Source organism: Canis lupus, chromosome 2 (genome assembly GCF_048164855.1).
Source record: "Canis lupus baileyi chromosome 2, mCanLup2.hap1, whole genome shotgun sequence".
Taxonomy (NCBI): domain Eukaryota; kingdom Metazoa; phylum Chordata; class Mammalia; order Carnivora; family Canidae; genus Canis; species Canis lupus.
In genome coordinates, this window is record NC_132839.1 from 31,028,695 (window position 1) to 31,043,472 (window position 14,778).

General features: G+C 38.8%; 1 protein-coding gene across 2 annotated transcripts in view; it reads right to left on the reverse strand.

Moving 5' to 3' along the window:
* Positions 1-14,778, reverse strand: part of IQGAP2 (IQ motif containing GTPase activating protein 2) — a 287,229-nt gene that overhangs the window by 53,246 nt on the left and 219,205 nt on the right. The window contains exons 15-17 of one of the 2 annotated variants that reach the window (XM_072794582.1): positions 10,869-11,036; positions 8,390-8,532; positions 6,337-6,507 (exon numbers count right to left, since the gene is read on the reverse strand). In XM_072794582.1, coding sequence (XP_072650683.1) covers positions 6,337-6,507; positions 8,390-8,532; positions 10,869-11,036 — 482 coding nt within the window. The remainder of the gene's footprint in view (positions 1-6,336; positions 6,508-8,389; positions 8,533-10,868; positions 11,037-14,778) is intronic. The other variant, XM_072794591.1, reaches the window with a different exon arrangement.

Below are 14,778 nucleotides of genomic sequence, written 5' to 3' on the forward strand. Positions count from 1 at the left end.
TTTTTTACTATCTTCTAGTTCTTTGCCAAGGCTTTATTTTTTCCTTTGTGTGAAGTGTTTATTGCCATATTTTATGGCAGCTTTAAAATCGTCTGATAATATCTCTGTCATCTGTATTGGTATCTATTAATTGTCTTCTACAATTTACAGTTTGCTTGGTTCTTGAAATGTTTATTATCGATTGAAAGGTGGACAAATTCGACATTATGTGGTGACTAATAAGACTCTGGATCTTATTTATTCTGTTTTAGGTGGCTTTCCCTGACATTGTTCTGGCAAGGGAAGGGGGTGGTGATGCTGCCTCATTACTGGCAAGTAGGGGTGGAAGTTCAGGTTCTCCACCTGGCCTCTATTGATGCCTGAGATGGGGGCTGCTTATTAGTGCTGAATGGAGGGGCTGGGAGCTCTACCCCTAAGGCTGGGCCGATTCTACTCTGCCTGGGAGGGAGGGCAGTGGTGCTGTGTTACTACTCCTCACGTGGCCTCCACTGGTAGCAGAAAGCTTTGTGGCAGGTGGCCTCATTACTACTGGCTTGTGATCAAAGTCCACACTCTCCACCTGCCTCCTCTGACACCACCCAGCAAGGAAAGGAAGGGCTGCCACATTACTGTTTTTGTGAGCATGGAAGTTCAGGTTCTGGGGAGCTGGGTACCTTGTTAGGGTCTACCAGGGTGAAATGCCAGGGTCTCAACTTTGTGGCATGAGTGGTATGTGTGTGTGTGGGGTCACAGTTTTGTTTTTCTGTGCTGTTTGGCTAGAGTTAGAGTGGTTATAATCTAAAAGTTTTGTCTTTCTGGGCTACACCTTTCTTGGTCCTTTGGCTACAAAGAAAAGGCTTTTGTTGGAGTTTCTGCCTGCATTTTTGTGTTGCCAGCCTCTGCAGCAACAAGTCTGAGATACATAAAGCTAAAAGAAAATCACAGAATTCACCTCCATGTCCTTCTTGGGTCTCAAGGTTCCCAAGACAATCTACCTTTCCTCTCTCCATTTTTCATAGTGCTGTGTTTGTTTACATATAATGTCTGGGGCTTTTAGCTGTACTTAGAGGAAAGAATAGGGAAAAGTAGCTGTGTTCTGTATTCCCAGAAGTGGGAGACAAGCCCAAATAGTTTTTAAGTAGCCAATGTTTTAGAGTTTCCTATACTATTAAGGTCATATGAATTTATTCCTTGATAGATTACAAGATTTAAAAAAATCAGAAATGTAAAAAGTAGGTATGTTTCAAGAGAGCCACCTGAAAAGCTATTAAAACTGAGTTCTTCCAGGTGATTAGTTTTAAAATGAACATATATACTTGATTAATTTTCTGCATGTGAAAAACAACACAATAGAAAAAAGATGACATTCATGATAGCAAAAAATAATGGAGTTAACTTTAGAAATAGGAATAAATTTAATGCTCTACAGTGAGAAAGATTAATAAACGGAGAGATATACTGATTACTGAACTGGAAAATTCATTATTGTAAAGATGCCAATCTCCTGAATAAACTAAAATCTCCATGTAATTATTACAGAAAATTCAGGAAAGGGTCTGGAACTTTATCAGCTGCCTTTGCACTACTGAAACGAGCACATGTTTTTCTCCTTTAAGCTATTGGGTTGATAAGGACTTACATAAGAAGGTAAATTATTGACGTTTTAAAACTGGATTTAGCTTCATAGTACTTCTCAAAATTTAACATGTATACAAATCATCACAGGGTCTTTTTAAAATGCAGATTTGAACTGAGAGGGTCTGAGTGGGGCTTCCAGGTAATAACAGTGCTGGTATATGCTCTACACTTCAAGTAATAAAGATCTAAGCAAAGATAAAGGATTTTTAATTGATGGCCCATTTAGAAAAAGCCACCAGGGGATCTGTCGGTGTGGCATTTCTGAAAGATGGGAAAAACTGTTCTCTGATGTCATCAACAATTGCTTGCAAAGTGGCCCAATGGTGCTAGAGAGACCAGGGGAAGTGGACCCTAATTGTGGGTTAATGGAATCTTTTTTTTTTTTTTTTTTTAAAGATTTTATTTGAGAGAGAGAGAAAGAGCCGGCGGGGGGGGGGGGGGGGGGGCGGGGGTAGCAGGCTCCCCGCTGAGTGAGCAGGGGGGCCTGTCATGGGACTTGATCCCAGGATCCTGAGATCATGACCTGAGCCACCCAGGTGCCCCAGGTTAATGGATTCCATGGCAAGCTAACTAGTAACATTCATTGTGATGGGTCTCTGTGGTGCTTATATTTTTGTGGGTTAAAACTTTGAAAGCACAGAAATCTAAATAAATATATAAAATATATCCCATTTCTGAATCCAAACTGAAATGCTTAAGTTCTTACTTCTGCTTTTCTCGAATCATCTAAACTCTAGAAAAACTATTAATCTTATTAGCTCAGAGTCACCAACCTTCTGGATAATCTGTCATAGTGAAGGCTGATGTACTACTGATGCATTCTTGCACTGGGAGAATGAACCCATTTGTCCAATATTTACTGTTTTTTAAAATACTAAGGATTCAATGCTCAACAACTGGATTTTCTTTGAGATTTCATTTTGTATTTCATCTCTTTATTGATAATGTAGATTTTTCTGGAATTGTTCTGTACTTATATTTTAATTGTAACCTTCTCAACCAAAGCAACTTTGCTAGGTATAGAATTTTTGGTCAACAGAAGCAGAATACTATATGCCTCTTATTTGTCAAAATTACACGTTCTTTTACAGTTTGTAAGCTTTGGCACTACCAGGACTGGCTTTTCTTATTCTGTGCAAATAGAACTACTGTGCTAGGCCATCAGATTGCAGGCTTTTCTAATTAGAGTCTGTTTATTAAAAACAATTTTGGGTATATAGTTGGGAGAAAGGAGTTATTGATGAAAAAGCAAAAGGAAACAAAATTCTAAACCATAAAGCCATTCACAAGAAGCTTTCTGCAGACAATTAGAGACAGAAGGTGTTTACAGAAGTGTCAATCTTCTCTAACTAGTATAAGAACTTGTGGGAAAATTTATAATAGCCATCTTTTTGTTACATTTTCTTTTTTCTTTCCATAAATATATTTTCTGTGTAATGCTTCTTTAACAAAGGAGTCTTTCAAAATATCTAGACCTCAAAGGTTATTGCTCTGTTTTACAGATTTTACAATTGTCAATCTCTAGAAAATGTGGCTTGCTAAATTGGTTGCCTTGTTTGGTAACTTGGCAACCAGGACAATAATATTCAAATTACCAACCCCAATTTCTGAAGCACAAATCCTCGTGTGATCTCTTAGCCAAGAAAGTCCTAAACATTTATCTCTTTACCTTCTTAGCTTAAAGGTGGACAATCCATTGATCTTCTAGAGTAGTTGCTTACATTAAAACAACGTGATAAAGGATTGTCACATCAGGTCACCCCCTTCCTCCCCACCTGCAGACTCTGCCGCTGCTCTGGACAATCTGCAAGTTGCTTCAGAGGAGCTAGTTGTTTCTCTTTCTTTGGGGGGAAGCTTGTGGCACTCTCTGATGTTCAATAATTCATTGCTTCCATTATTCCCAGGACTAGGTTTGGGTATTTGTCACTATTATGTTTCTTCCTAAGAAGTGGCATTCCAGCTTTCCTCAGTTCCAAGAAAAAGAAATACCAAGCTATCTACTTTCTCCCCTTTCAGTTTTGCCGATCTTCTTCTGTGTCACACCAACGATCTCGATGTTGTCCTCAGCATCTGTCCTTGGCGCCATCATCTCTTCATTACTAACACTACTGAGCAACCTCAGGGCCACAAACCGTGCTAGTCTGTCATGTGAATTATCCAGCTTCATTCTCACAACTCAGCCACAAAATGAGTATGAAAATGCAAGTGCGTTTTATTTATTTATTTTTTTTATTTATGATAGTCACAGAGAGAGAGAGAGGCAGAGACACAGGCAGAGGGAGAAGCAGGCTCCATGCACCAGGAGCCCGATGTGGGATTCGATCCCGGGTCTCCAGGATCACGCCCTGGGCCAAAGGCAGGCGCCAAACCGCTGCGCCACCCAGGGATCCCGCAAGTGCGTTTTAAATCAATTCTTTTCCTCAACTTTTTGTGAGCGTTTTCTCGAGCTGACCACATGTTGCAGTTATTCTGATCGTTTGTTGGGCATTTTGCAATTGTGAGTTCATTTACATTCTACAATGTCACTATTTCTCTTCCTTTTTTTATTTGTCAGTTATCTTTGAATGTTTTGTTTTGAATGAACCCATCTTTTGTTTAGTTCCTTGAAAGCATGAAAGAGTTTCAGCATAAAAATTTGTCTGCTGGAGTAAGAGTGTCCCTAAATGTTAGTTTACTTAATTTATATCTACATCTTATATTTACTTATTTTTTTGAAATAAAATATTCCTTTTAGTTTGAGATTATTTTCTGGCTCACTCATTTGTAAATGTTATCAGAGTCTTCTTACTGTTCAAAAATAACACGGCTTTTTCCCTCTCACTGCTTTCAAGAGATTCTATGTCTCTCGGCCATGAGAGACAAATCATATGACAGTGAATTTCTCAGGAGACACCTTGGGTACCTTCTGATTGGTTCCATAGTACTTGAGGCAGAGGACTGGCTAATGATGCCATATATTCTCTGTACTCCTCTTCAGTTCCTTGGGAGGAGACTGAGAGTGGTGGAACTGGGATGTGGCTGGCCTCAGCGTGGGAGCCGTCTCTCTGAATTTGTTAAAACTACTGTGTCTGGAACTGATTCAGCCAGCTAGGAAGGTTGAGCTGGTTTATGGAGTCAAAGTCCTCACATTTCAGATCATGCCCCTCATTCAAGGTGAATTGGCCATATTGACTAGAAGATGAGAGTAGCATAATACCCTTTGGTTCATGGTCATCTGGTTTTGTGGGTCAGCAAATTTCTGCTGAATCCATATTCATTTCCAGTCTATAGCTTGCCTCTATACCTCTTGCCTTCCTCATTAGAATACCATCAAAGGAGTAGGAAAAGAACCCCAAAAAACAAAAAAGAAGGCAGGGTGACTTCACATTTCTATGGTTTCTTCTTTCATCCTACTGCCTCTGCTGAGATGAAGGAAAAAGGCTCCAGATGATTGCTATTACTCTTTCCCCAAGCCCTCTCATGACTTCGGTCCTAGGTCCTAATAACAGATGGATTTTATACCTGTGTGCTCCAAAAAGGTACTCCAAATAAAACATTGCTCTATGTCCCGAGACTGGGCAGTTCAAGGTTGGCTCAAATTGTGTCAGGTTGGCTGACACTCTTTAATTCTGTATAAAATTAGAGCCTTAGCACCAGCGTGGAGGATCTATCTTTAGGCTTTTTTTTTTCTTCCACTTTCTGTATGTTTTGCCTGCCATGTGTTTAAAGAAGAAATAAAGTGGAAAACTTACTGGTTCAGCTAAGAAATATTCATTGTCAGGCTTATGGGAGAGTTTTCTTCTTAAAATTAATCATTTCTGCCTTTAACATCTTAAGCTCTGAACAAATTCAAATATTTAAGTATCTATCATACATAAGATATAACAATACAAAAATTTGAAAAACTTATTTTCTGCCCTGGATGATATAGTTAGGTGAGGAAAGCAGGTAAGAACACCAATGATCACAAAAGAGGAATCTCCAACTTAAAAGCTTCCAATTTGGGAAATTTTTTAGTTATTGGCCAATGCAAAAACCCACCAAGTGCTGTTCATCAATAACGGTATCACTTTGGATGCACAAAAAAAAGACACACCACCTTTTGGAAGTCAACAAAGTAGTTGGTAGAGGGTAGTAGCAGAATATAGGGGAGAAACATCTAAGTTTGCCAAGTTCCTTAGCAACCAGAAAGTTCGGACAAATTATGCAAGCTTAAGAACAACTCATAACCAAACAGAACAGGAGGATTTCTCCTAGAGGCCTAAATGAAGAGTATGTAAGCGAGAAGATACTCTTGGAGATGTGAAATCCATTTCATTAGCTCTTCCATTCTTTCAGTCTAGAGGAAAAGAACATAGATGTGCCACTCAACATCCACTAGCCACTGAAAAACATTCATAAACCACCCAGTTTAGAAAGTAGATGACCCAAGGAGATTCAACTTTTTAGAGAAGCAGATTTCAACTCTGATCTGAGGAGTCCCTCTGGCTCCACCTAGGTAGGTGGCAGGCAGACCTCTGTAAGTCCATAGTGCCCCTTGATGGTCTGCAAAGGTGAAAAATCATTCAATGGCTTTCCCATCTCTGTGCCTTAAAAAAGCAGGTTTGGGGGCAATGATTAAGGGAAAATCTGCAGTCAGAATTTTTAATTAGAATGTCATACTAATGGCATTATTATCAAATAAAGTGTCTTCAGGGGACAGGGCAGTTTCCTGTAACTAGTGGTAGGTGATTCACATACCTGTATTTTGACCACATGCTTTTCTTGTTCATACAAATATGATTTCCTAGCTTCATACTCTTTCCTAAGAAGGGATCCTGCACTTGTGGCTTGAAGGCGAAGAAGCAAATCATCAGAAGCAGACCACATCTTTTCTCGAACATAATCTGTTGTGACTTCCTCAATTATGTCCTGGCAAGAGATATTTCTTTTGGTTACACTTCACACATCAGGTGAAAGGAGCATAGAGGCTAGCTTCTGGAGATTTTATCTTTGAGAAAAAGATCTGGATAGCTCTTTCTGGCCTGGTTTAAAAAAACAGACTTGACCAGAGCCAAGGGATGAACTGGCTTAGCTTCTTTCTAGCAACATGCTTTTGAATCCTTTGTACGTGCTGCTGTGCTGCTATGAGAATTTGGTTGAGTGATCTCAGGATCTAGAGGTGGAGGTGCTGGCAAGGACCAGGTGTGAGGCCTGAGCTCCAGGGTGTGAAAAGGACAAGGATGAGTACAGTATGAATATGCATATGCATCGCCTCCTCCCTGCCCAGGGCTGCCAAGGAAAAGACAGCAGTGGCCATGATGTTTTCTGGCTCCTTTGACCCCTTCTTGTTCAGGCCAGAGTAGGCACAGCTCTGCAATGAGCCAGGAGAAGCTCAAAATAAACCTAGGAGAAAATAAAAGACTTGGGGCAGAAGGAAAGGGGGCAAGAGAAGAAAGACAGGCGCTACCATGGCCAGACAGGGGGAACCCTGTCGGAATGAGAATGAACGAGGCAAAAGGAGGAAGGGGGACTGTGAAAAGTCTTTATGTGGGTTATGAACTGGGTTTGCTTTTTATGTTTGTAAGAGATGCAAGTCAAGACTGGACTCACTTCTATGGCTGGTGCCTTTGATCAGCTGTGACTGGAATCAGTAGATACTTAATTTAAAAAATTACAACCGAAATAATAAAAAAGATGCTTAAAAACCTTTAAGAGAAGACACATTTACAGTCATGAAATCAGTACTTTCAGATTGTCTAGAAGAAATGATTTTTTTTTTTTTTTTAAGCAGAGTAAGACCTTCCACTTTTTAATAATCCTAATGGAATGATGCTTAATTTCACAAGGTTACTCCTCGGGCATCTTTGGATGCCACTGGAGCAATTGTTAGCTCTGAAGTTTAACTCTTTGATGCTGCTTCACAGTTTGATATATCTTTTCAACTACAGCATATGGCTTTTCCATATTGTCCACAGTTTCATTTTGCTACAAAGTAGCACTGATAAGGCACTGACACAGTACTATTTTCTTGTAAACTGTGGCAATCTTGAATATTTGAAATTAGTTATTTAACTCTTCTTCACTATCTTCTTGTCATTCAGGATTTCTGGTGGCATTGTTAGCCCCAGGCCACAGGTTTTTCTCTGAGTCTTAGCAAATATCATACCGGTGATTGGATCCACAAAGTTGCTATACTGCAATATCTTTGATCATGGAGACTTTTAATAATTCTTTAAGACCTACATTTGCGTACTCTTTTTTTTCCTGAAATGGAACTAAACTATTACTAGTATTTTCTCTTTAAACGTACTATGATGCATGGATCAAATAGCAATTTTCAAATTTTGTGGGTCCAACTTTGGTCTCAAGTCCAAAGCAGTCTCATGAACATCTTTTCAAGAATATTTCCCCCTAAAAAGCATTACTGACCTTTAAAAGGATAAATGTATCTCTGTGATAGGTGGTGAGGGGGAAAGAAAAAGACTTTCTGAATACTGACAACCAAGAAATTATTACTAACTGAGCTTTTGTGTCAAGGCAAACCTAATGATTGACTTCTTAGGATAATGTACCATTCCAAATAAACTATGAAAGCTTTCTTGCCCTTGTTCTGTCTGGTGGTGGTAGGCCAATATGGAAATAATTGTAAAAGTTAGTAGCCATGTGGCCATATCCAACTGCATTCATGAAGACTTTATCTCAAGCCTTTGATAAATCAGTTCTTTCCTCTCTTACTTCCATGATTCAAAAATAGAAAAGTAATCACATTTATCTGTTCATAGTATAGTTTCATCAAACACAAACCTCCTACCTCAATTTCTTTTGCCATGAGCCATGATTCTTTAGGCAAGTAGGATTCAGGCATGACCCAGGAAATCTCTTTTGAATCGATGTTGTAGTAGTACTCATATTTATCCTGGAGGAACAGTTTGAGCCACGAGCCTTCGGCAGACACTAAAGAAGGAAGTTTGTTACATTCTAGAGAGAAACACTGAACCCTTCAACAGAGTGTAGTTTCTCAGTATGTAAAATAATCTAATGAATAGTTTTTCACCAACTATTTGGATGGTCTAAGTTAAAATAACGAGAATTGAGTCACTAATATGGAGTGAATTCTAGGCATTCCATGGCAGCTCTCAACTCAGCCCAATCAAGAGGACAGACTAATGTCTTCTAACACAGGGCTCTAGACCTCAAATTTCTCATGAGGATGAGAGGGGTCACAGATGGCTAACAAGAAGGAAAAGCAAAGAATATACAGCCCTGGTAGATGTGAACAGCACATCACAGCACAGGTGGACAGAAGAGACCAAGAAGCAAGAATCTTCTTTGCTTAGGAAGTCTTCCAGCAACTTCTCTGAGAATGAGTAATCTGGAAGAACTGTGACCCACTGTTTAGGGAAAGCCAATAATCTGCATTAAACCAAAGCAGAAGTGACTCGTCTTTCCAGACAACTTTATCTGCCATATGCAAACACTAAGGTCACTAAGCAGGGAGGAAGAAAATGTCTGGTTTGACTTGTCTTGTTCTCTACAACCACACAAAAGAGAAAAAATTGCGGAAAGGATTCAATATGGGGGGAAGGATGTACTAGGAAAAAAACCTTGGCAGTCATGGCTTAATGAGGTAAGAAGAATATTTCCTCCTCAAGAATTCATGGGCTAAACATCCTATTTAGAAATCTGTTTATTTTGTTGAATGGTCATGATTCCTGTCCCAGACCAGTGAGCTAAAAACAACAAAAATAAACATAAGGATGATCTGACCTCGATCAATCCAAGCCAACTCCTGTCAAGTGAGCATTAGACTACATGTCTTTGTAGAGAAATCAAAGTTCAAGTGAATTTCCTTATAGAACATTTAAATGGATTCAAATAACTAAGCAGGGGTAATGTCAAGGACCCTTGGATATATGTCGATTCTTTACTTGGTTTTAAGTACTCCTCAACTGTTCTGTCCTTGCCCAGGAAAAGAGATGTATCTCTTTTCAAATGGGCAGTCAGACAGCTGTTATCTGCATAGAAATGCTGGTCTATTGGAAAATATATTGTACGGTCAAATTAGGATGATCACAACTAATCATTATGGATTTAAGGTAACTCCTAGGTTTCTGAACAGGGAATTTGGGGATTTATGACTACATACACCAGAACATGGCACAAAGGAGGAGGGGTAGGCAAATGTAGTGGACAGAAGATAAATTAAACTTGGGTCAGGATGGACTTGAAACTGAACTTAACCCTCGCATCAATACTATTATACAATTCTTTCTCCATGAAGGATGAGGTAGGGGACACTACGGTGATTCTGGATGAAGAGATGTGAAGGAAACAGAGAGGGGCTCAACAGGGATCAGATGCCAAGCAAGAAAGAATGGCCAATAGCCCTCATTACACTTCATTAATGGGCAATTTGCTACATTGCAGAGTGCAATCTCTAAGTTGGAAATGCATCAGACAAACTTAAAAGTATGTAGGAAGTCTATGGGAAAGATCTCCAATTTATCTAAAGAAAAAATTTTTTTTTCCTCCAAATTCCACTTTTTAGGCCACTACTGTACAGTAGTTTCCCAAAGAAGAGAAGTCCATGACCTACGATATGGTGCAAATAAACACAGCCTGTGAGTCAGGACACCTGCGTCCTTAATAGGACACCAGGTGTTCAGTAGAAATCTCTACAAGAGTGGTGTGTTGATGATCAAAAATTGACCTCTTCGTTTGTCATAGTCTCCCTCTACCAAAATCTCATGAACGTGTTTGTAAATCTGAAAAATGATTATTAGGCTCATGATCTCACAGATACTTTCCAGAGCCTACATTTCATAGTCTGCCATTGGATTGAACAGGCATAAATGCTTGCCAAGGTTATTGATCTGATCCCTTGGAGACCAGTTCACTCTACTCTATTCCATATTTTTAAACTTACTCTTTACTCCTACTAAAGATTGCGCAATCATGTACCATTTGTTTCAAAAAGCATAGAAATATTAGTGTAAAAATCAGTTTGTATCTCTAGAGAAATGGATCAACAAGCAAGCCCTACATAAAGCAAAATCTCCTTAAATACTGTATTTTCTCAAGTTTATGATAACATCCATGTATAGCCACCAAGTTAATCTGAGCTTTTTAAAAAACAAAAAAAAGTACATCTAAAACTTTTTCTTTATCAAGACAAAAAATGCATTAGAAATTTTCATTTGAAAGCATTATTTGTCTTAAAATTAATACAATACCACAGACATCATATTCAGAATGACATTTAGTTGGTGCTAAATGACTAAAAAGCTTACCACTTTTAGATTTGTGCTCTTTTGCCTTTGCAAGGGCATTATAGTACCTGTCAGCACATTCAGGGATTATGTCATTTGTATTGGGCATAGAAGGCTTCAAAAGAGACAAAATATCACTTGGCTTTTCTTTCTCCAAACACTGATTAACATCGATGACCAGTGTAATCCCTGCATAATGAAAAAAAAGTTTCTGTTAATGGTTATCTTCTACTTACCCGAGAGGTGTGCAAAGATATAGCTCAACCTTTCAGAAATGCATTTGCATTAAACCTTTTACCCTTTCAGAGTATGCAACACCTAAACCCAAGACAGTCACCAACTCACTTACCAGTTTAGGTTGTAAGAAGAACAAGATCCCACAGGAGCATGTCTTATTAACAGTATTTCCTGGTTGCCCTCATGTGGTATGAAGGCACTAGGTTTTACTCACTGTATGATCTGTAAGTGAAGTGAATGCATACTAACAGTAGATATGTAGTTCTTACGTAGGTCATCAATCAGTATTTGAGAAATATTCTTCTGAAGACATTGATTTATTTTAGAATAAGTAAAAATCCTGATATTCTCTTGTACAGTGCTAATATACTACACAAGGTTTGTCATAGGCAAGCTAAACAAATGTTCTAGAAAGGCAAAGGTATAGCTGGTGGACATAGGCAATCAAGTCCAGAAACTTAATTCCGAAACCAGTTTAGACCTAAAAAACATCTTATCCCCTTTTAAATTTCTGCCTCTCTCCATAAATCAAAACATACTGAACTCTTCGTTGTCTTCAAAGTTAATATGGTGAGTTCTTTATTATCTACTTTAGTTGCAGCTAAGAATATTCTGGCCCAACCAATGAAACTACTGTTTTCACAAACCATAAATGCACTGAGTTAGAAACATAGAACAACAAAAACAAAAGAAACCAGGTTAAAACACTTTGTAGACAAAAAAAAGTTTTTGAGGAAAAGGGGAGAGATGGATTCCCTCCCTCCCTCCCTTCCAAACACACACATGTCAATCTCTACCATACAAATGCCTAATGGTATATTGGTGCCATCAAATTATGTTCACATGTGTGTGGAAGCAAGCAAGAAAAATGGAGTTTGACTTTCAACAGCCTGGAATCAAGGTCACGCAAATCCTGGAGGAACACATACAGAATCAGGAACTTCTGTAGCCAACTTCAACTGCTGCAGAGCAAAAGGCACAACAGTGTGTTCTTGGGCTTACAGGAGTTAACAGGAATGGATAAGCAGTTAGCCTTTCCTCTTCTTCAGGAAAGCTTTCAAGGATGGGACAAACATGGTACCGGTATTTGAGAGGTCTATGGTCTCAGAGAAGTAGAAGGAACAAGTAAATGATCAAGAATCCTCACATGAATTACATCTGACAGCTTCATCTAACCAGTAAAATGGTGTATTCTTTAAAAGATGGGTATTATGAAAGCATGCATTTCTTGCATCTAGAAGTGTGCTTTATCATCAAGTACTGACCTGTAAGTAGTAGGTCCACAGGTTCATTTTCTAGGTAACCGAAGCTTACTCCTCATCTTAACAGAACCATTTTTCATGAAAATCTAAAGCCCTGGAGAAAACCCTAAGAGAACAGTTTCTACCCTTCTCATCATTTTATCCACAGTCCCTGGTACACAGTAGGTGCTTAATGTTTGCTGAGAGCTGCCAGAAGAGTCCTTCCTGCCATTATATGGTGCTATAATACCCCAAGTAGTATGTTCAAGTACTATGGAGGTGTTTGGGCTTCTTTGTTCTTGCACTAAATGGCCTCAAACTCCTCTGCTTTTAGTTTTCCCCTCCTGGCCTACCAGCTCTCTGTTCTTGCTGCTGTGTGTTTGCACAGAGCAACCAACACCTAACTGCCTGGTAATTCATGGCTTCTGCTATGCTCTGAGGTAGGAAGAGACACAACCAGACATGTTAGCTTTATTCCTAAGATAAGAATACACAGGCTCCAGGTATCTGGCCAAGAGGTCCCCAAAGAGTATAGTAAACCAGTTCCAGGCCACAGGCTTTGAGACATCTTTTTTTAAAAAATATTTTATTTATTTATTCATGAGAGACAGAGAGAGAGAGGGAGAGGGAGAGAGAGGGAGGGAAGAAGGGAGGGAGGGAGGGAGGGGCAGAGACATAGGGCAGAGGGAGAGGCAGGCTCCATGTAGGAAGCCCAATGTGGGACTCGATCCCAGACCCCAGGATCATGCCCTGAGCCCAAGGCAGGTGCTAAACCGCTGAGCCACCCAGGTGTCCTGAGACATCTCTTTTGATTGCTTTTTTGCTTAATCTGTGGGATGTGGTTTAGTTCCAGATAATTTAAGATGTCACATAAATGGTCTACATAAAGTCGGGTATCTTTGTGGTAAGAAACATATTAAGAAATCTCCCATAAATCTCCTAAAAGACTGGAAAGAAATATGTTACATCTTAAGTCATATACTGGCAGTCTTTCTCTAAGGCATGTATTCTCTCAAAAGAGTTGAAATAATTCCTAGCAGGGCAAAACATTGGTTCTTGGGAGGAGGGGGCAAAACATCTTTCTGTGCATAAAGCATAGATTTACATATGGTACCTACACAGATACACAATATATGTGTGGTATCAAAATTTCGTGGTGAGAAGTAATTAGGAAAAATCTCTCTAAAAAAATTCCTTAAGGTACAATAATAGGAGAAGGTTGGGAAATATTGCTCCGAGTCAAAAATAGAGACACACATACTTTAAGCAAAGAAGCTCCAGTGAACATGAACACTAGGCCCAAAAGAAGGAGAACTGAGTTACTCTGCTCTTTTAAGTCTTGTCTATGGTAAAACATATTTTTTTTTTTGTTCATGAATTTTTATTCATTGAAGCCAAATGATGGGTTCATTGGCTGATGATTACATTACTCATCTCTTTTTATGTGTATATAAAATTATATGTACACACATATATATACTCATATATACAAATATATTTACACATATATAACACTTTTTCTTTTATCAGATTATCTGGGAGTGGGTTTGATGCTTACAACATGTGACTAGAATCTGTTTTAAGTCTTCATACAAAGGAGAAAGAATGCTTTTTTTTTTTTGAAAGAATGCTTTTAAAGGTAAGATTAAACTCCTTTCTGACAAACTGGAAAATTCTCATCTCAATGTCAGAGTATAGAAGGTCTTACTTCAGAGTATCTTTTTGGTGTTATGTATCATAGAAGAAACAGTGTCAACTCTTCCAAGGCACAGGATAGAGGTAGAAGATAGGATTTAGGGAAGCCTGGGTGGCTCAGCAGTTGGGCGGCTGCCTTCAGACCTGGGCGTGTTCCTGGAGTCCGGGGATCGAGTCCCACGTCAGGCTCTCTGCGTGGAGCCTGCTTCTCCCTCTGCCTGTGTCTCTGCCTCTCTCTCTCTGTGTTTCTCATGAATAAATAAATAAAATTATAAAAAAAAAGAAGATAGGATTTTAAATGTGTAGATCTGGAGAACATAGTCACACATATTTAAGGAAGCCTCTGCCTTTCATAGTCAGTAGAACCGAGTCTCAATGGAAAAAGCAGAACAAACTTGACATTTGCAGGTCACATTGTAGGAAGAACAGGAATAAAATGAATAAGATGACTTCTAAATTGGTTCGATTTCTAAGAGAAAAAGTGTAACCCTTTCAGATCATTTGAGTGAGTATTTTACAATCTAATTTTTTAAAAGTATTTTTTCAAACTGTGGCTTCCTTCAGTTTTATATTTAAGTTTAGATATCTTATGTATGCATCTCAAATTTATTTTTTTTTTAAGGATCAGAGTGCTAGAATGGAAAGACTTCAAAGACCCTAAGGGTATAAAAGTTCAGGTTGGGAGAAATGCACATATTTTTACAGGCAAAGAAAATAAAAACCAGATGTTCCCCAGAGTTTCCGAAGTTTAAAACTAT